This window comes from Chrysochloris asiatica, unplaced genomic scaffold, assembly GCF_000296735.1.
Source record: "Chrysochloris asiatica unplaced genomic scaffold, ChrAsi1.0 scaffold00105, whole genome shotgun sequence".
NCBI classification, from domain to species: Eukaryota; Metazoa; Chordata; class Mammalia; order Afrosoricida; family Chrysochloridae; genus Chrysochloris; species Chrysochloris asiatica.
Window position 1 is genome coordinate 4,429,345 of NW_006408623.1, and position 21,022 is coordinate 4,450,366.

At 44.0% G+C, this 21,022-nt stretch overlaps 1 protein-coding gene across 1 annotated transcript in view; it reads left to right on the forward strand.

Annotated features, from left to right (window-relative positions):
• DOCK1 (dedicator of cytokinesis 1) overlaps positions 1-21,022 on the forward strand; it is a 576,252-nt gene that overhangs the window by 32,107 nt on the left and 523,123 nt on the right. The window contains exons 5-9 of the mRNA XM_006867474.1: positions 2,273-2,328; positions 6,318-6,414; positions 9,506-9,654; positions 16,869-17,004; positions 18,218-18,375. Of these exons, the coding sequence (XP_006867536.1) occupies positions 2,273-2,328; positions 6,318-6,414; positions 9,506-9,654; positions 16,869-17,004; positions 18,218-18,375 (596 nt within the window). The remainder of the gene's footprint in view (positions 1-2,272; positions 2,329-6,317; positions 6,415-9,505; positions 9,655-16,868; positions 17,005-18,217; positions 18,376-21,022) is intronic.

A 21,022-nucleotide genomic window follows, 5' to 3' on the forward strand; every position in this document is an offset into this window, starting at 1 on the left:
AGTATCAGGATTGGAAGAAGGCTCACTAACAACATGCGATAAACAAATGGCATATCCTTGCTTACTGAAAGTGAAGAGGGCTTGAAGCTCAACTCTACAACCTTCAGTAAAGAAAAAGATAAAGAAGACAAAAATCCTCACAACTGGGCCATTGATCATGATAATCATAGAAAGCACTGAATTAGTCAAAGACTTCACTGTACTCGGATCCGCAGTCAGCGCTCTTGGAAGCAGTAGTCAAGAAACCAATGACGTGTTGCATTGGGCAGACCTACTGCAGAAGACCTCTTTAAAGTGTTGGAAAGCAAAGATGTCACTTTGAGGGTGCCCCTGACCCAAGCCGTGGCTTTTTCAGTCCCCTTATATGCATGTGAGAATTGGACAGTGACTAAGAAAGACCAGAGACGAACTGATGCCTTTGAATTATGATTTTGGCACAGAATATGAAATATACCATGGACTGCCAGGAGAATGAAGAACTCTGTCTTCAGTATAGCCACAATGCTCCTTAGAAGTGAGGATGAGAGTTCTCCTCATGTACTTTGGACATGTGATCAGGAGGGACCAGTCTCTGGGGAAGGACATCAGGCTTGGTCAAGTAGAGTGTCAGTGAGAAAGAGGAAGACCATCAATAAGATGGATGGATACAGTGGCTGTAAAATGGACACAAATACAGTAGTGACTTTAGGAGAATGCACTGTTTACTCTGCTATAAATAGGGTCACTAGGATGTCATGCTGGGTAAGGTGGAGGGTCAGAGAAAAAGAGGAAGACCCCCAAGGACATGGATCTGCCAGGTGACATCATTGATGGCATCAAGTGTGGTGGCGGTAGTGAGGTTGGCCCAGGATCGGACATTGTTTCGTTCTGCTGTGCGTGGGGTCGCTATGAGTCGGTTCCGACTTGGTGGCACCTGACAACATGTGTTGAAAGCCATTCAGTGGAACCAGTTTGTTCTGTTTGGGATTTTTTTCCTATCTCCACAGTCTCTCCCTGAGCCGTAGACCTTCATGCCGGCATTGGGGTGCCCCACCTTTACAACTCCTTGACATGATGGAGCTAAACAGGGGTATAGGAAATATTTCTATCTTGCCTTCTGCATGGGAGGCCCCAGTGTGAGACTGAACAGGTTTTAATGGAGAACCCAGACTAAGACTGATTGGGAGGAGAAACATGGTGACCCACTGTCTCCAATCAGGGAGGCTGTCTAGTGCTCTTGGAATGCTGGGAGCATAGTTTCCAGCACCATAGCAACGTGCAAGCCATCCCAGTGTGATGAGCTGACAGATGGTGGAACTGTGGAGCCCGTGTAAATGTCAGCCAGGGTCATGTCCTTACTCTTGTGCACATCAGACCAAACTCAGCTCACCTTCCTGTAGTTTATCCGATGGTCTCTAGTTTGGACAGTGAATAAGGAAGACCGTAGAAGAATTGACACATTTGCGTTATGGTATTGGAGGAGAATATTGAAAGTGCCATGGGCTGCCAAAAGAACCCATAGGTCTGTACTGGAAGAAGTACAACTAGAGTGCTCCTTGGAGGCCAGGATGGCCAAACTTCAACTCTCATACTTTAGACATATTGTCAGGAGGGAGCAATCGCTGGAGAAGGATACCATGTTTGGTAAGGTGGAGGTCAGAGAAAAAGAGGAAGACCCCCAGCGAGATGAATTGGCCAAGTGGCACCACCGATGGACTCAAGCTTGGCAACAGTAAGTGAGTTTGGCCCAGGATCAGGCAGTGTTTCGTTCTGCTGTGCATTAGATCGCTGTGAGTCAGTACCAACTTGATGGCACCTAATAACAACAACTCTAGTTGGGAGCTTCATGAGGAAGCCTCCATGTTGTGTAGGTGTATAGTCAGTGCACACATGTTACTGGCTGTCGATGGCAATTTTGCCCTGAATGTTTGGAAGGGGCGCCTCCTGTCAGAACCATCATCGAACACTGTTCTGTAGGCTGCAGTTGATGTACTTGTGAAGACAGCTGTGTCCCTATGAAGAAAGGATGTGTGAGTCTTTGTGGACTTTTCCTTTCCTTCTAAGTCATCAACAACTGCTTTGAAATGCGCACTGATTGTGTTGCCATCATCTACTTGTGTGTGTTTTCTTTGATTGGATGCAGACAAGACTTGCAGACTTAGGAGCGATCCAACCACCTGTACCTCTGCCATTTTTTGGGGGTGGGGGTGGGGGTGGGGGTGGGACAGGTGTGTGATTTACAATCAGTGTTCATATTGATCATACAAATGCTTGTCTTTTCTTTCCCCCTTAGGGTATATTTCCTGCTTCATATATTCATCTTAAAGAAGCGATAGTTGAAGGAAAAGGGTGAGTCTTGTGTTGACGTTTGAGTGGTGACCTACCATCATTTTACTTGGCCATGGGACCCTTGTGTAACTGGGTCATATCAGGAGGCTGAGGCGATGGATAGGTTTACCAGGATGTGACAAGAGTTTTCAGGGGACGAATCGGGCTGCCCATCCGCAAGGTCAGCAGTTTGAAACCACCAGCTGTTCCATGGGAGAACGATGAGGCTTTCTGCTCCCGTAAAGATTTACAGCCTTGGAAACCCTGTACAGGGTCGCTATGAGTTGGAACCAACTCCATGGCACATAACAACAACAAATGGAGACTTTTGACTTAAGAGTTGGGGAGAATGTGGCTTTTGCTTCTTGGAAGAGTCCCATGACCCTTGAACCTGAGGTTATTTTTGGAAGCCCTGGTGCCCTGGGCTTCTTGACACGTTCTATACCCCAAGCTCAGCATCCATTTTCTGGAAGAATATTTAGGCTATGGGCCCACACGGCATTGAGGATGAAGCTATAGTTGTGAAATTGGGACATGTATGCCTTCGCTTTTTGTCTGATTGTGATGCATGTGTATTAGAGAGCATAAAGCTGATCTGTAAGAGCATAAATAAGCCTTTGTCAAACAGGGTCCATTAGGTAGGAACGGCAAATGAATAAGCAGGTGTGAACCTGGAAAAAGCAACATTCAAATGTTTTCCTTTTTTTTCTTCTTCTGGTGTCTCTGCTACATCTTCACACTGTGTTAAATATGTAAATTATAAAATTACTAATCATATGATTACTGCATAATGACATCTCTTTGGCTGATTACAAAATTGCCTTTCCAAGCACTGTACTTTTAACAGGCGGGAAGGGCCAGTGCGGTGCTGGAGTTCTAAGGTGAATCATTAAATATAAGAAAGTGATAATGTACAGGCATACACCTAGGGATGGTCTGCAGGCTGGAATTTTTTAAAAATTCAGATAAAATGTTTTGTATGCCGAGTCTCCATTGGAAGAAAGAAAAACTCCACTTTTGAAACTTTTGTCCAACTACGGAAATAACTGGAATGTCACATGTGCTAGAAGTGCTTTCTAGAGTCTTATTTGCATCCCAAACTTCATATAACCTAGATTGTGAATGGTGAAATCTTTCCTAAGAAGTACCTTGAATTGTTGTCGCTACTAAGTGCCATCGAGTCAGTTCCAACTCACATTGACCCTGTATAGGGCTTCCAAGGAGCGGCTGGTGAGTTCAAACCGCCAACCTTGTGGTTCAAAGCGACCTTGTGGCCAGTGCTTATCCTACAGTGCCACACCAGGACTCCAACCTTGGAAGGATAAATATTATATGATCCCATTTTTTTGTAAAAAGTTAAGAAAATATTCTTTGATGGTTATATTGGTGGTCTGCTCAGAGGGAAGATTATTCACGGGCAATATACAACAAGAGGGAGATCAGTAAAGGAAAGATGCAGGTAGCAGGAGACACAGGGAGGAGAGCAAGAGTGTAAGGAAATAAAGTCAATACTGTTGATTGAGGGTACGTGGAGGAAATAGAACCATTGGCAGGAAGCCATGTTACATGACTTGGTGAATTAAAACTCATGTTAGTTTTTTTAAGTACCTTGATGCATACAGAAGAATCTGTAAAATTTACATGAATGACGAAGCACGTTAATAGAGTGAACCCATGATAAGTTTCATTCTCAGTAAATACAGAGAGCCACACAGACAGACAGGCAGACCCAGGCACCGGGGTCTGCTCTTTGGCTGCATTCCACGCTTCCCACCAAACGTGGTTGTCCTCCTTCAAGTAAAGGCCCTTGTCGTCTCCCTACTGCCACCATCTGCTTTCCTTGTCACCTCCAGATTTCTGTGGATGTTCACTTCGCCCTTTTCTCCTGCTCCTTCCTCATTTCCAGTGCAGGCCACTCTCTTTCCTTTCCTTGGCTGACCTCCTTGCTCTCAGAACTCCTATCCTCCCTTTCTTCCTTTCAGAGTCTGTTTTTAGTCACTTACCTCTCTCTCTTGGAGTCCTGGTGTGGCCGGTTAATGCGCTGGACTACAAAGTCCGTTTTAACCACAAGGTCGTCAGTTCAAGCTCAACAGTCCCTCCTTGGAAACTCTATGCAGGGTCACTATGAGTTGGAGTTGACTTGACAGCACTTACCAACAACCATCTCTCTCCTGGTTTCTCTTTCCTGCTTTCTTTCGTCGTCTCTCTTTTCATGGTTTCTCTTTCTCTTGGCTGCTTTCTCATGATGTCTCATTCATGCTTTCCTGCACACTCTCTCCCTGGCAGGGCCTCCTTTTTGAGGTGACCTCTGTTGTCCTCATATCTTCAGCTCTTCTCTCTGTGGGTACCATTTGAATTGGGATCTCCAGCCCTAATGTCTTTCTGGAGGTCCAGCCACTGAAAGTCATCACTGCCATCGGCTGAGTATCCGCTCCTTTCTGGTTCCTCTCACAGCTGCCCTTTCTCTTGGTTTTACTGCCCACTCAGGCATCTGCTGGGTGGTCACAGAGATCAGATCCTTAGAGCTGGTTTGCACATTCTTCCCAGAGACAGACGAGGCTTAACAAGGAAACAAGGTAATCAGGAGCCAGAACTGAGGCTAGGAATGTGGCTCATTGGGTGAGGCCACTCTCCACTTGGTGAGAGTTGGCTGGTCACACAGCCAATGGGAAGAGCCCAGAGCCACCAGCAGGATACAGGAGATGTGATGAGAGGCCGTCACAACGGGAGCTAAAAGTCTCTCCTCAGAGGCTTAGTGAGGATGGCGTTGAAGATGTTGTTGTTGTTGTTAAGTGCCGTCGAGTCGGTTGCGACTCATGGCAACCCTGTATAGGGTTTCCAAGGAGCAGCTGGTGAGCTTGAACCGCCGACCTTGCAGTTCAAACGGCTTTGCAGTCTGGCGCATTAACCCACAGTGCCACACCAGGACTCCGTTGAAGAGTGTCATAGAGAACATTTCTTCTATCAGTGACCTTACATGGAAGCTTGGGACAGACGTGGTACGGTTTAGCATCACATCTTTAATAACCACTAATTCCCCTGAAGGGAATTCCTGAAAGTGGCTTCCTGGGGGACAGTTTTGGGTACACAGCTCCCGTCCATACTAGGCTCCTTCTGCTCAAGGTTCCGCATACCGTGAGAACGTTCCTTAGAAACCTGCTTAATAGTAGCGACTTCACTGTTTTGTTCTTGGGACCCCCACTACCATTTGTAGGACCTTGTGGATCTGAACCCCAAGTGTGAGCCATCACTAATGTCTTTCCCACCCATCTGGGCCTCAGATGGACCAAAGGATGTTGGTGTCACCTATTCTGTGTCCCCGGGCATTCCACGCTGCTTGGAGTCTTGTCTGTTCTTGGCTCCAGTAGCCCTCTAGGTTACCTTTACAAATTCAATCTCTGCTCCAGGCCCAAACATTCTGAGTCCTATTTATCAGAGAGCCCAATCAAAGGCTCACTTTTTGGGGCGGCAAAAAGTCTAAGCAGAAAATAATCAGAGTTGGGAAGGGATAACATACTTTTGGACTTTTGAAAGCTGAAGTCTCTCTGGTCTGTCACCAAAGGTAAGCTTGTCTTGTCACTTAATGCATTTGTGCATGAGGAAATGTGAAAGAAATCTTGACCCAAATGCGTGCTTTAGTGCCGCCAGGCTGGTTGTAATGGATACTGTCTGTGAGATGGGTACACAGGTTATGAATATGCTTCTCAAAGCTTGACCTTCAGAAGACGTCAGTGTGATATTGTTCATCTCCTTATTCTTACCTGGTTGTGTGAGATGGATAGTTTCCACAGAGAATCATGTAATGACAGTCTTAAGTCTGTATGCGTCCTACTCGCCCTAATTAGATGTATGTGTTTGGATGTGTAAGCATAGCTTTATCTGTATACTTTCTATTTGAGTTGAAGTGTCGAACTCTAAGGTCTAGATTGAGAATTTTCTAGATAGTTAGACAGTGTTCTTAGTGGTTCTTGGAGCCATGGACTGAGATGTTTTCCTTCTCTTTATCCCAGGCAACATGAAACGGTCATTCCAAGTGACCTCCCGCTCATCCAAGAAGTCACCACGACGCTCCGGGAGTGGTCCACCATCTGGAGGCAGCTCTATGTGGTGAGCACTGTTCACCTTGGATATTCTTCCTTTCCCAGGAACCTTACACAAACTGGATCACACTCAGAAAGGGCTAACGAGGCAACCTGGCCCATTCATTTGGCCTCTGTTGGGGGGTCACTGTCCTATGACCTGCTCTCTGTGTCGTGGGGGCATGACAATTATCTTCAGTGTTTTGAAATGAACTGTGAAGAAAGGAACTGGGACCTCACCTTCCCTGGTGTTGTAAACGGAGACATGGCTACTTTGTGGCTCTGGAAGTGAGGAGTAGGCAATCCAATTGGCTGCAGCATCCGGTGTTTCCATTTTCATCTTGGAAATGCAGCTCTGCTTTGAACCTATAGTCAGAGTACTTTTGTATGCGCAGTTGAAGGTCATTGTAATTCTTGTGATTGGTTGGTCTTAGGTAATGCCTTCTGTCCTTTGAGAAAAAGAACATCATCTTTTCAGCTTACCTGTGTTTTGACCGTGGTGGGCAGCAATTGTACATTCCTGTGTCCAGTGCAGATGTCCAGTTCCCTGATCCTGGAAGAATTCTTATTAATGCGCAGAAATGGGAGACTCTCGATACCTTTCATTTCCTATTCCCTCAGGGCACTTAAGTGCACAAGCATTCGTATTTGCAGAAGATTACCTTTTGTTAAGCCTCCGTTTCTGTTCAGAGTGTTGATTTCTCATATGCTAATGTTTCCAGCATGGAGCAAGGATTCGGGAACGAAGTCAGTGAGTTAATTTCTTGGAGGTGGAGCCAACATCCTTAGTCTTACAGCTGCAGGCTGGGCAAGCTTGTTGGTTCTGATTATACAGTGGTTTTCTATAAATTCACAGTAATAAGCAGTTGCAGTAATTGTTCATCAAACGTACTGGGGGGAAAAAACACACACACAAAAAAACCCACAACCCTAAAAGCGTAATGTTAGCCATGAATGTTTTGTGTAAATCTGAGCGATTTTGCAGTCGGTGTTTTATGTTCAACTTAGCAATCCTTTAAAAAACAAAAATAAGGCAGCAAACTAAACACGGCTCAGTGTTGACCAGTTTTCCAGTGGACCTGGCTTTAGTCGTCAGAGCAAATGAAACTCACTGCTGTCCAGTCGAGTCTGACTCACAGCACCTACAAGGAAGGGTGGAGCTGCTCCTTCGAGTTTCTGAGGCTGTACATTTTTAACGGGGCAGACAGCAGAGTGACTGACTGGTGGGTTTGAACCCACGTCTTTGCACACTATGCCAGCAGGACTTTAGCCGTCCCAGTCCTACATGCATAGTCCTAATGATCGCTTTAGTTGCCTTTTCAAAATTCACTTGCTGTTCTGGGCTTATGTGGTTTGATTTGGGCAGAAAGTCCAGGCAGAATGCCTATGTTTTCTGATGTAGTTTTTGCTCTGCTCTGTGGTTGTAGACAAATGAGCAGGTTGGAAAGGAGATTAGATGTTTGACGTGGCTTTAGGAAAATGGGTAAGAATTTGTCACAGGGCAATTTATGTGATTTTGAAATGAATCATTCATTTTGACCATTTAATTTTCATTCATTAAAAAAATTAAACTTAGTATCGCATTATGACGACTGACTTATGAGATGAAAAATAGCCAGTGAGGGAATTTTGTGGTGGGTAGGTGGGATCCTGGTGGTGGTGGTTGTATGCATGCCGTCAAGTCAGTTCTGACTCACTTGTCGGGTTTTTGAGCCTGTAAATCTTTCCAGGAGCAGAAAGTCTCATCTTTCTCCCATGGAGCAGCTGGTAGATTTGTCCTGCTGGCCTTGCAGTTAGCAGCTCAACTTGTAACCCATTATGCTACCAGAGCTCTTTAGGTGGGATCTCAGAAAGCTCAAATACCAGAAATAGTGGAATGGAGGGTTGGTTCTGATATTAAACAACAAACTGACCCAGTGACCGTCAAGTCAGTCCCAACTTTTGGTGACTGAGTGAAAGTGCCCCATAGGGTTTTCCTGACTGTGACCTATCAGGGAAGATTGCCAGGACTTTCTTCCATTGCATCTCTGAGGTTCCACTACTGACCTTTCAGTTAGGAGCCATGCACTTAACCGTTTACACCTCCGCGATACCTCTGATACATAGAGGCGATGTTATTTTTAAAACAGCAATGAGCATGTTTTAATCTTTTTAAAGTTAAGCATTATAAAATATTAGGAGTTCTGGTGTGGTGCTGTGGGATAAAGCACTGATTCACAAGGTCCGTTTAAACTACAAGGTCAGTGTTCAAACTCATCGGCCGCTCCTTGGAAATCCTATTCAGGGCAGCTATGAGTTAGAACTGACTTGATGGCCCTTAACAATAACAACAACAACATAAAATGTTTAGAATTTGATCAAATTAGGTTCCACCTAGATTTCTTTTCTTGGAAATAAAAAATAAGCCCAATCTGCTTGAATTGGTCTCTTGCAATTGCAAAAAATGGTTGCTTTTCCTTGTTCAAATTATCCTATCACAATACACAGACAGTGATGAGAAATACAGATTTTGCATCTTACTTGCATTTTCCTTTGGCTGGAGGGAGCTAAGAGCTTGCAGGGGAAGGTTTGGATTTAGGCAGAAGTGCCTATTTGTGGGGTACTCAGCTGTGTATCGGGAAGCCCACTGGGCTGTTTGTCGCTACAGCTCAGCTGAGCGCAAGGTCTAGGAGTTGAGTTTCACAGTGCGCGGAGAATGGTCCAGGGCCCAGGGTTATCCTGAAGACGGTAGGACTCGAGTCTTTAGGTTCACAGTAAATGAGTTTTTCATTCTGGAGCCAGCTTCTGGGTGCACATGGATTCCAGGTTTGAAGTCAGTTCTCGCTCTGGTGGTCAGCTCCTGCGCAGTGGTACCTGCGCTGGGAATGTTGGGTGGAAAATCGGATTTTGCATTACTTTCTGTCTTCTTAGTGTTTCATTGGACTCAAATTCCACACATCTTCCAGTCAAGCAGAAAACTTATTTCAATTGGACTTTAATTGCATCTCGTGATATAAAGTACAATAGACATGGGTATTTGAACAGAAAAATCCACTGATATCATGCGATTTTGCTTTGTCTACATTGCTGACTTCCAAATCTTGACCACTGGCTTCTTTCTTTCTCTCCTCCCTGTATAGCAAGACAATAGGGAGATGTTCAGAAGTGTGCAGCACATGATCTACGACCTTATAGAATGGAGATCACAGATCCTTTCTGGGACTCTCCCCCAGGATGAGCTCAAAGAGCTGAAGAAGAAGATCACGGCCAAAATTGACTATGGAAACAGGTTTGTTTGTTTGAAAGATGATTTCATACTTCAGTAATCCAATGCAGTCACATCTCTGTAAACCTTGATGCAGCCAAAGTCACATTTATTATCAAACAAAATTTCTCACATACAAGTATTTGATGGTCTTTACTTTAAGAAGGATAGAAAGATATGTCTAGTTTGTTCTGAAAATCGGCATCTTATTCCGTCACATCATTCTTCAAGGGATGGAGTGATGAAGCTGGGGTCTGGGCGGCTGGTCACTCTTACTGGCCCACAGTGATTCCTGGCAATGGGGAACTTTTACTTTTGGATCACAGCATTTACTTTCTAGTCCAAATATGAAGGTAGTTTGTATAAGAACAAGCACTAGTTTTCATTCTGTAGAATCCTAAATTCTTAGAGTTGGAATGAACATGGGAGGTCTTCCTATAATCTGCCATTAGGCTGTACCCAACAGTTTTAGCAAACAAAAATATACCAGTTTTAGCAAGCAAAACTATATCAGTTGCTATAGAGTTGACTTTTAGTTCATGTTCATCCCATCTGTGCCCGAGTAGAACTGTCATCAGTAGGGTTTTAAGTGACTGATTTTCATAAGCAGATCTCTAAGCCTTTCTTTCATGGTGTCTCTGGGTAGACTTGAACCTCCAACCTTTTGGTCAGTAGTTGAGCAAGTTAACTGCTTGTGCAAATAAAAATATAGTCCAGTTAAGTGTGAATTTCAGATAAAGAACAAGGAATTGCTTTGAATCAGAAACGACTCCATGGCACCAAACACCACCACATAGTTTGTACAAAAGTTCCTATCTGTAGGAAAGCTGTAGCAGGTTATCTGTCTGGCTCTGCTGGAATAGCATGCTCTCTCTCTCTCTCTCACACACACACACAGTTGTGTGTTGGGTATTTTCTGATTCTGACCCTACTTTACACTCACACTGACCCTACTTCACACATACACATGGAGTTGCGCATTGCAGTGTTTTGGGTATATTCTGATTTTGATCCTACTTCACGCTCACACTGACCCTATTTCATGCGCGTGCGCGCGCACACACACACACGGAATTGGGCATTGCTGTGTGTTGAGTATTTTCTGATTTTGACCCTACTTCATGTTCATGCACACATCGACACACACACAGAGTTGTGCATTGCAATGTATTGGGTATTGTCTGATTCTGACCCTACTTCAGCCAGGCTCTGAAGTCATAATGAGGTGTAGCCCTTTGTCACCTGATAACTATTTGCATAATGTTAGTGCTGAAAGAACCCTTACAAATCCCGTCACAAAGTTTCCCAAATGCCAGTCACCTGGAGAGCCTTCAAAATGCATCTTCATGGGCCCCACTTCTTAAGATTCTGATTTAATTGTCTGGGACAGTGGTGGAAACTTCAGTTTTTAAAAATACTGTTGGATTATGAATGGGCCCTTGTGAAGCAGTGGTTAAAGCACTTGGCTGCTAACTGATAGGTTGGTAGTTCGAATTCACTAGCCACTGTTCATAAGAAAGATGTGTCAGTCTGATCCTGTAAAGATTGTTGTTGTTAGGTGCCATTGAGTTGATTACAACACTGCCTGACTGAACATGGTGGTGGTGGTGGTGTGCCGTGGAGTCGGTTTCCAAGGCTGTAAATCTTTAGGAGCAGAAAGCCTTACCTTTCTCCCGTCGAATGGCTGGCAGTTTTGAACTGCTGACCTAGAGGTTAGCAGCCCGACTCATAACCACTACACTACCAGAGCTCCTTACATATGAAAATAGCAACTGAATATCCCATGGCTTGGGTCAGGCACACCTTAATCCTCAATGTCACATTGTTTTCTCACCCTTCAACAAGGTCTCTTACAACCAGTGTGCTCAGTGCAGTCCTTCGCTGGATTTCCTGACTGCAGCTTCCATGTGTGTTTATAGGTTTGGGTGCCCTAGGGAGCTGTCCTCCCCTGGCCTGGAGGGTGAGTGTGAGTCCGATCAACTCGAAGGCAAAGGACTTGGTTTTGTTTGTGTTGGAACACTTCAAATTCAGTCCAGTCCCTCATTTTCACACTGAAATGCGTAGCTCAGAGACTGGCAGAGATTGACTTCCAAGCCCTCATCTTCAGGGAGCATTGGATGAATTAAACAAGTGCCGTGTAAAATGAAAATCATGTTTTCGTTTTCTGCGGATCCATATTTTCAAGTGTGAAGTTTCTTCAAGTAAAGCTATTCATAAAATGTTTGCATCAGGAAAGCTACAAGAGAAGACATGTTTTCTTGTTTGTTTGTTTTCCTGGAATGCTGAAGACTTCTGGGTATGTAGGGTATTAGATATTGTTGCAACAAAACCCATTTCAAGACCACCTGCTTAAACATCCAAGTCTTTAGAGCTTTGATTTTATTTGCTGTTTGAGCATCATATTTTGAACTTATGTTCAGAGACCACCTGCTTACTTTGGCTGCAGGAAGTTACCTAAATACATTATGTCGTGGAACAATCTTGTTAAGGAGGGAAGTATTTCCAAATGTAATTGACTGCTTTGATAGGAAATGCAGTCCTTAATAAGGCCGTTTCTGCCAGAGGGTCTCAGGGCTCCCCTGTAATTTCCCTAAAGCAGGATGTTTTGTGAGTAGCTTTCTAGTTCCTGCTTTAGAAAACCAAAGAATATAAAATTCATCCCAGTGTTGGCAGGCTCGATTATGTCATTGATTGAACTGTGCCCCCCCCCCCAAAAAAACCCCCCAAAAAACATGTGCCAGCCTGTCTAGGCCATGACTCTCAGTCTTGTGTGATTGTCCTCCGTTTTGTGATCTGATATAATTATCTGCTGTTCTGTGAGGGGTTGTAGGTCCTCACGTCTATATATGTGAAGGAGGCAGGAACAGTGTGGGGTGTATCTTCAGTCACAGTATTACAAGAAGGTGGGACTTGAGTCACCCTTGCTCAAGCCCCACCCTTACTCAAGTCACACCCCTGCTCAAGCCCCACCCTTACTCAAGTCACACCCCTGCTCAGGTCACACACTTATTCAAGTCACACCCTTATTCAAGCCACACCCTTGCGTGAGTCACGTTTTTTATCTTGAGAGGAAAGAAAAGAGAAGCGAGGCAACCAGAGAGAAGCGAGGCATCTCCACTACCCAGAACAGTGACCCAGAAGCAGGGCATGTCTTGTGGAACCTGGATTCCTGCATTGAGAACCTCCAAGATCCCAAGAGAGCTCCAAGGATGCCCATCTCACAGATGTTGAAAGGAGACAAGGAGCTTCTTGTAGACATGGCACCTTGAATGGAGCCTCCTAGCTGCCTAAGTTGTAAGAAAATGAATTTGTTTGTTGAAACCATCCACTTGTGCATCTGTTATCACAACCCTAGAAAACGACAATTTGGTCACCGAAGACTGGGGTTCTGCTCTAATAGATACCAAAAATGTGGAAGTAGTTAAAACATTGAGTAACTGGTAGAGGCTGGAAGAGGTTTAAGGTAAAGCTTAGCTTTTCTCAAAGAGACAGTTGATAGAATTATGGGTGTTAAAGGGTCATCTGGTGATCAACATGTGATTGGACAATGGAGGAAATGCAGACTTTGTATGAACATGCCTGACATGTCTGAGTTATGTTCAGATGTTTGGTAGAACTTGAAAGTGATGAAATTGTATAGCTGGCTGATCCTATTTTTTGAGCAAGACCTTGAAGGGGCCATGTGCTTTTTTCATGCTGCATAGGGTAAAATTGTAGATAAAAGAGATGGACTTAAAAATAAACTGTCCAAAATGAAAATAAAAGGTGACCATTTGGAAAAGTCTATTGTACTAACTGAAGATATGAGTCCTAGAATATTAACCAAGGACGTGGCTACACAGTCTTTCAATAAAGAGACGAAGTCTATGACTGACCATTTAACCAATTTCCACAGATGAAAAACATCAGCTTAGACTGTTGGGGACAGAGAAAGAAAGAGAATGATGTCTTCCTTTGGAGTTCTTCAGTCAAGAAGCATGTCAAAAGATCTATATCTGTTGTCCTCTAAGGAAAGCACCATCTCTTGACGTGCAAGGGCATCAGCAGAACTATGAGAAGGAACACAGGAAGCAGAAATGCCTTGGTCTCAAAGGGTGGGGCCACAACCATCTAGGTATCAACAGATTGGATCTTTTCCAACTTGATTCCAGTGTGTGGGGCTGCTGTACAGGTATTGCAGGAGGCTGGACAACTGCCCAAACTGAGTGGACAGGGACCACCATGACTAAGAGACGGAAGAATGGAGCCTGCCAGAGCCAAGAGGGTAGGGTTGCCATTCAGATGGACTAGGAGAATGGTGCTGTCCAAAGTCATGGGAGCAGATTGGCCATCTTACTGAGCTTGGAAGGAGGTGCAAAGCCCATGCCAAGGGACTGTCATCCAGAATTCAGAAAGTGTGACCAGCACTTAGAGTCTAGAGAGTACGGTCATTATCTAAACAGTCTCAGAGAACAGAGGGTTATTTTCAAGCTTGAGAACTAATTTAAATAGTTTTGTTGGGTTTTGAATTTGCTTGGCACCCATTATCCTTCCTGCCTCTACGATTTTCCCATTTATAATGGAAGTGTCTACACAGTGCATGCTCCACAGATAACTTGTAGTTTAGAGTTCATCCACTTGCAAGTCGTGAGGAATTTTGTCCTGGGATGGAATATGTCTCCCATATTTGATTGATTTTGGACTTTGAGTTGATTTAAAACTTTTGAAATGTTATGATGGAGTGACTCTGCTGTATACGTGGAAGGACTTGAATTTTGTGTGGCTAAAGGCTGGAATACTATGGATTGCATTGTATCTTACCAAAATATATGTCAACTGGCTACATCATAATTCCCAGTATCGTGTTGTTGTTGTTAAGTGCTGTTGAGTCGATTCCGACCCATAACGACCCTGCATAGGGTTTCCAGGGAGCAGTTGGTGAGCTTGAACTGCCGATCTTGCAGTTCAAATGGCTTTGCCGTCTGACACATTAGCCCGCAGGGCCGCACCAGGAATGTGATAGGCTGTAATTAAACCCCACTTTGTGATATTACGTAGTCATCCTCTGTTTTATGATGTGTAAATCCTAACTTCTACATGTTAATGAGGCAGGATCAGTGTGGGTTGTATCTCAAGTCACAACCTTTTAAGAGAACTCAAGTCATAACCTGCTTGAGGCACAACTTTAATATGAGATGACAGGTAGGAAGCCAGCAGAGAGAAGAAGGACTTCACTGATACCAAGAAAGAAGAGCCAGGGGCATAAGCGTGCTCATAGGACCCGGGGTCAGAGTGCTTAAAACCTCATAGACCTGCAGAAGACTGCAACCCACAGATTTTGAAAGGAGACCATGAGCTTTCCCTAGCATTGACACCCTGGATTTGGACTTTTAGTTTCTTAAACTGTGAGATACTATATTTGTTTGTTGAATCCACTGTAATTTTGCTATAAGTGTTACAGAAGCTCTAGATAACTAGGGTAGACCCTCTAGGCATGGACTCCACCTACACCAGCACTGAATCCCGCCAACACAGTACTGAACCTCGCCCACACCAGTACGGACCCCGCCCACACCAGCACTGAGCCACGCCCACACCGGCACTGAGCCACGCCCACATCAACACTGACCCTGCCCACACCAGCAATGAACCCCACCCACACTAGCAAGGACTCTGCCCACACAGGTGCTTAACTCCGCCCTCACCAGCACTGATATCCCTGTCACCAGCCTCACCAGCCAGGGCTGAGAAAAGCAACAATATTTGGGTGAAGGGAGAGTCTTTACCTCCTCAATGAAGCATTAAAATACATCTAATGGAGTCCTGGTGTGGCGCTGTGGGTTAATGCGCCAGATTGCAAAGCCTTTTGAACTGCAAGGTCGGAGGTTCAAACTCAGCATCAGCGCCTTGGAAACCCTATACAGGGTCGTAATTGGCTTCGACGGCATTTCACAGTAACAACAAATGAGAGTTTTAAAAAGTTGTGTTTTTGTTTGTTTGTTTTTAACTTCCTCTTCTGAGGCTGTCAGGCTGCCCAGAAGCGCCGAAATCACTGAGTCTGTTTTCACACAGCAGGAAAAACCACTATTTGTTTCACTCATCAGTTTTGTCTGTTTTCCCTCATGCTGTTGCCAGACTTGTTGGTCCTGCTTCACTGTCAGTGGAATGTGCTCTGTTGATAGTATACGACGCAAATGCAGTGTTTGTAATTGTCCTTCAAATAGTGGGGTGGTCCAACGGAGCTCCCCAAATTAAATAGATCCCTGTCTAGGGTGAGGTCAGAGATCTCGGGACACTGAGGTTAATTAGTCTAATTGGAGTGCTGACTGACAGTTTAAGTTCCTTCTAAACGTGTAATTGATAGGGACTGGTCTCAAGATGAAATTCATCTTGTGTTCAAAAGACTCTTCTTCCCTTGCCATACTAGTAACAAAAATAAAATCCCAGAGCCAGGAAATGAGACAGCTCTAGTTAATTTCCTGCCCTATGGTCTGGTGTCTTGCTACACAGAATACCATAGCATAACTCTTCGTTTCTTTCTTTATATAATTGCCTTTACTTATTCTTTGAAGAAAAACTGTGGTAAAAAATCACTGGACAATTTAGTTGGCTTTAAGGATTTGGAGAGAATGTTACCCCCAAATAATTCCAATTCCGAATAGGCTGCACAGATGTGTTAGTCAGATGTTGTTTATAGTTCATATTGGCTACTGCATTTAGCCCTTGGCCAGGAAGTTGGTTAAAACTATTGTGTATAACTTTCATGTGCCTGGTATTCAAGCACAGTAGAACATCGTTATTGAAAATCTTCTGAGCGCTAATTTACGGATACCAAGTGACACTGGGTTGGAGGTAAACAATGTGCTAATACCTTCTAGAGACAGTGGTGTGTAAACAGGGAGAGTGTATTCCTCTTCCAACTTTCACTCCCTTTCTTTCAATGAAAGCAACCCACCCCAGTAGTAATAACCCAAGTAGCCAGCTGTATGTGTCTTGTCTTAGTGGAGTGTGTGCACATGCAGAAATATCTGTATATATGCCGAACATACAGAATCAGTGTGCATGAGGAGCCCTGCTATGGCACTGTAGGATCTTGCACTGGACTGCAAGGTCGCTGGTCCAGACTCACCAGTCACTACTTGGAAACCCTATACGGGGTCGTTATGAGTCATAACTGACTCAACGGCACTTAACAATAACAATTGTGCAAAATGATTGGTGATGTATTTCCATTGGGCTGAAGTTCTGCATTGTTCTAGAATTCTTGATTTGGACCTGGTGGTAAGAGATGATGATGGCAACATTTTGGATCCCGAGCTAACGAGTACGATTAGTCTCTTCAGAGCTCATGAAATAGCTTCTAAGCAAGTTGAAGAAAGATTGCAAGAGGAGAAGGTAAGTCTGATTCTTCAATATGACCAGGTATATTTGGAGAACATTTTCTTAGAAACAGTTTCCCAAAACAGTTTCCACTACCAAAGAGCCCACAAAGAATAGCTACACATTATGTTTCAGATGATGGCACCTGGGGTGTGGGGAGGAGTGGGATGGGACAGGGGTAAACTAGTAGAGGAAGACAGGAGAGGCCTTTGTCACTTGGGTGACTCTTCTATAGCAATATCCATCTTCCTAGGAGGAGAGTGGCTTTGTCTTTACCCATCTAACAGGAAACTATGCATTCTGCATTTTGTCTTTGATCAGGGCATGGTGACATAGTGTAGGCACTGTGAGAGGGCAGGAAACACGGGCCTTCCTTATACGTTTCATCCGCCATGGGCCTTTAATGATATTTTGTACGTAATAGACATTCAGAAATTCATTGGCTGATGATTCATCTGTTCATTCAGCAGTTATTTGTTGAACAACAACTATGTGTCAGTTACTGAGGATAGAATGATGAATAAGAGTGAGGTAGAGTTCTGGTCTGGTGCTGTAGGATAAGCACTGGGCTGCTAGCCAAAAGGTTGGTGGTTCTAACCCATCAACCACTCCTTGGAAACCTTGTACAGGGTCACTATGAATTGGAACTGACTGGACAGCACTTAACAACAAGAGTGAGATGTTCATGGAGTGCTTAGTCTAATGGAGAAATCACAGATTAAACAAGTAACTGGACATAGATGTATGTATTGCCCATTCTTATTGATCAGACACTGGAGAGTTTTCTATCTCTGAAGAAAAGACAAAACTTTTAAGGGGTGTTGACGTTGCATTGAGTGCTGTTTTCTCCTTTTTTCTTATTTTATCCGTTGGGTGAGTATAGATCTGAGAGTATGAACTGGGTACAAGAAGAGCTTTGCTGTGTTGTGCCAACTCATTGGACCCCTTTTTTTATTCTGTTGTTGCTGTTGTTAAATACTGTGGAGTCAGTTCTGACTCATAGTGACTCTGCACAGGGTTTCTGAGGCTGTAAATCTTTATGGGAGCAGAAAGCCTCATCTTTCTCCTATGGAACCAATGGTAGTTTTGAACTGCTGACCTTGAGGTTAGCAGTCCAATTTGTAATCACTATGCTACCAGAGCTCCTTATTCTGTAGGGAGTTAAAAACGTCAAGCATGTACGATGGGGCTGCCAATCCCAACCTTCTCTTTGATTTTCCCGTTACAGTCTCAGAAGCAGAACATAGACATTAACAGACAAGCCAAGTTCGCTGCCACCCCTTCTTTTGCCCTGTTTGTCAACCTCAAAAACGTGGTGTGTAAAATCGGAGAAGATGCTGAAGTGCTCATGTCTCTCTATGACCCCCTGGAGTCCAAATTCATCAGGTGGGTGACCTCCCCGGACTATGTTTCCTTTTGGGTGGTGGGAGGAAATGGTTCTGCTCTGGAGGGAAACCTCTGGGTTGGTCATCTGGTCAGCTGAGCAGCTGGACGAAGCTCTGTTTCGGGACCTTGAGACGCATCTGGATGTTGTGATGGCAGGTCACTTGGACTCCAGGTTGTACCAGACGTCACATGGCTTTGCGTGGATGTTGGTATTTGCTGTGGAGCTTTAGTGGCCGCAGGGCAGGCTGCTGATATTTTAAGGTCCTAACTGAAGGCCTAGGAGCCCTAGGCACTTGTTGATGTAAGTGTAGAGAAGAGTCAAGGTGTGCACCACCTGGTTAAACATTATCTTTACAGGTGGAATGTGTGGGAGGCTGTGCACATCGATATTTGGCTTGACATACTGGTTAACAAGGAGCTCTGGTAGTGTAGTGGTTATGAGTTGGGCTGCGAACCTCAAGGTCAGCAGTTCGAAACTACCAGTTGCTCCACGGGAGAAAGATGAGGCTTTCTGCTCCCGTAAAGATTTACAGACTTGGAAACCTTGTACAGGGTTGCTATGAGTCAGAACTGACTCCACAGCACATAACAACAAAAATAAGGCCCTTCAGGGCTAATGCTCTGGACTGAAAGGTTGATTTGAGCTTCAAAGTTAATGGTTTAAACCTACTAGCCAGTCCTCAGAAATGCTGTACAAAGTTACTATGAGTCGGAAATGAGTCAACAGCATTTAACAGTGGCATTGTGGATTCGGCATTAGGATGTTCATGAAAAGATCAGCTGTCCGAACTTGCCAGCTGCTCATCTGTGGGTAAAGTAAGCAATCTGCTTCCATAAAGCAGCCTTGGAAACCCTCGGGAGCAGCTTTGCTCTGTCCCTCAGGGTCGGTATGAGTCAGAATTGACCGAAGGGCACTAGGTTTAACTGAAGGTTGAAGTAGTGTTTGTTTTCCTGTGTTGTCTTCATAGGGTTTGATAGCCAGAAAACCCACTCAAAAAACCCACTGATTCCAACTCATAGCAAAGCAGTTGTTGTTATGTGCTGTGGAGTTGGTTCCGACTCATAGCGACCCTGTACAGGGTTTCTGAGGCTGTAAATCTTTACGGGAGCAGAAAGCCTCATCTTTCTTCTGCGGAACAGCTGGTAGTTTCAAACTGCTGACCTTTTGGTTTGCAGCTCAATTCGTAATCGCTGTGCTACCGTAGCAACACAGTGGGACATAGTAAAACAGCCCCGTAGTGTTTCCAAGGTGGTACTCTTTCTGGAATACTGAAGAAGAATTGATGCATTGGACTTATGATGGAGAAGAATATTGAAATTCCCATGAACTGCCACAAGAGGAAACAAATCTGCGTTTTAAGAAGTACAGCAAGAATGCTCCTGAGAAGTCAGACCTTGACTTGCAATATTGAAGGAGTCTGTGGATTAAAAGAATTGGTTGAAGGTCAGCCATTTCAAGAGGTTAACATAATATCAAGAACCGATGGTATTGAAGTAACAAGTCCAAGCTGTGTGGAAGGCATTCGCAAAACAACAAGGCTCCGGGAATTAATGGAATACAACAGAATGTGGAAGTTATTAAACAATATCTTTGATATCACATGGAAGTAAATTTTTGCTGAAGATGATTAAAAAACAGACATAGCAGTACATTATTGACAGCGCGCTGTCTGAAATTCAATGTGGATTCAAGAGATGATATGGAAATCTACAGATATACTTGATGATGTCAGATGTATCTTGCCTGAAAGCAGAGAATACCAGAAAGTTGTTCACTTGTGTTTTGTTGATTGTGCAAGAGTATTCAACTCTTGGCTCATAATAAACTATGGATAAGAGTTTGAAGAATGGGCATTCCAGAACACTCAGTTGTGCTTCTGAGGAATCTGGACATATAGAATAAGAAGCAGTCATTTGACTAAAACAAGGGGATACCGAATGGTTTAAAATCAGGAAAGGTGTGCACCATGGTTTTATACTTTGACCATACGTACTGTGTGCTGGGCAAATGATCTGAGAAGATGGATTATATAAAGAAGAATGTGGCATCAGGACTGGAGGAAGACTCATTAACAATAGATGATATGCAGATGAGACAGCCTTGCTTGCTGGAAGCTAACAAGACTTGAAACATTTACTGCTGAAGCTCAAAGCCAACAACCTTCAGTATGGATTACACCTCAATGTAAAGGGAAAAAACATCCTCACAACTGGACCAATAATGCCATGAATAATGGTGAAAAACCTTAAAATTGGGAATGGCTTTATTTTGTTTGGATCCACATTCAATACTCATTGAAGCAGTAGCCAAGAAATCAAATGGTGTATTGCATTAGGCAAATCTGCTGTAAAAGTCCTTTTAGAAGTGGTAAAGAGCAAAGAGTCCACTTTGAGAACTAAGTCATTGTATTTTTAACTGCTTTATATGCATGTGAAAGTTAGACAATGAATAAGGAAGACCATAGAAAAATTGATGCACTTGAGTTATGGTATTGGAGAAGAATATTGAAAGTACCGTGGACTGCCAGAAGAACAAACAAATCTGTGTTGGAAGAAGTGCAGCCAGAGTGCTACTTAGGTGGGAAGACTTGTTCTCTTGTTCTTAGCCAATATCCTCAGGGTGGACCAGTCCCTGGAGCAGGTCATC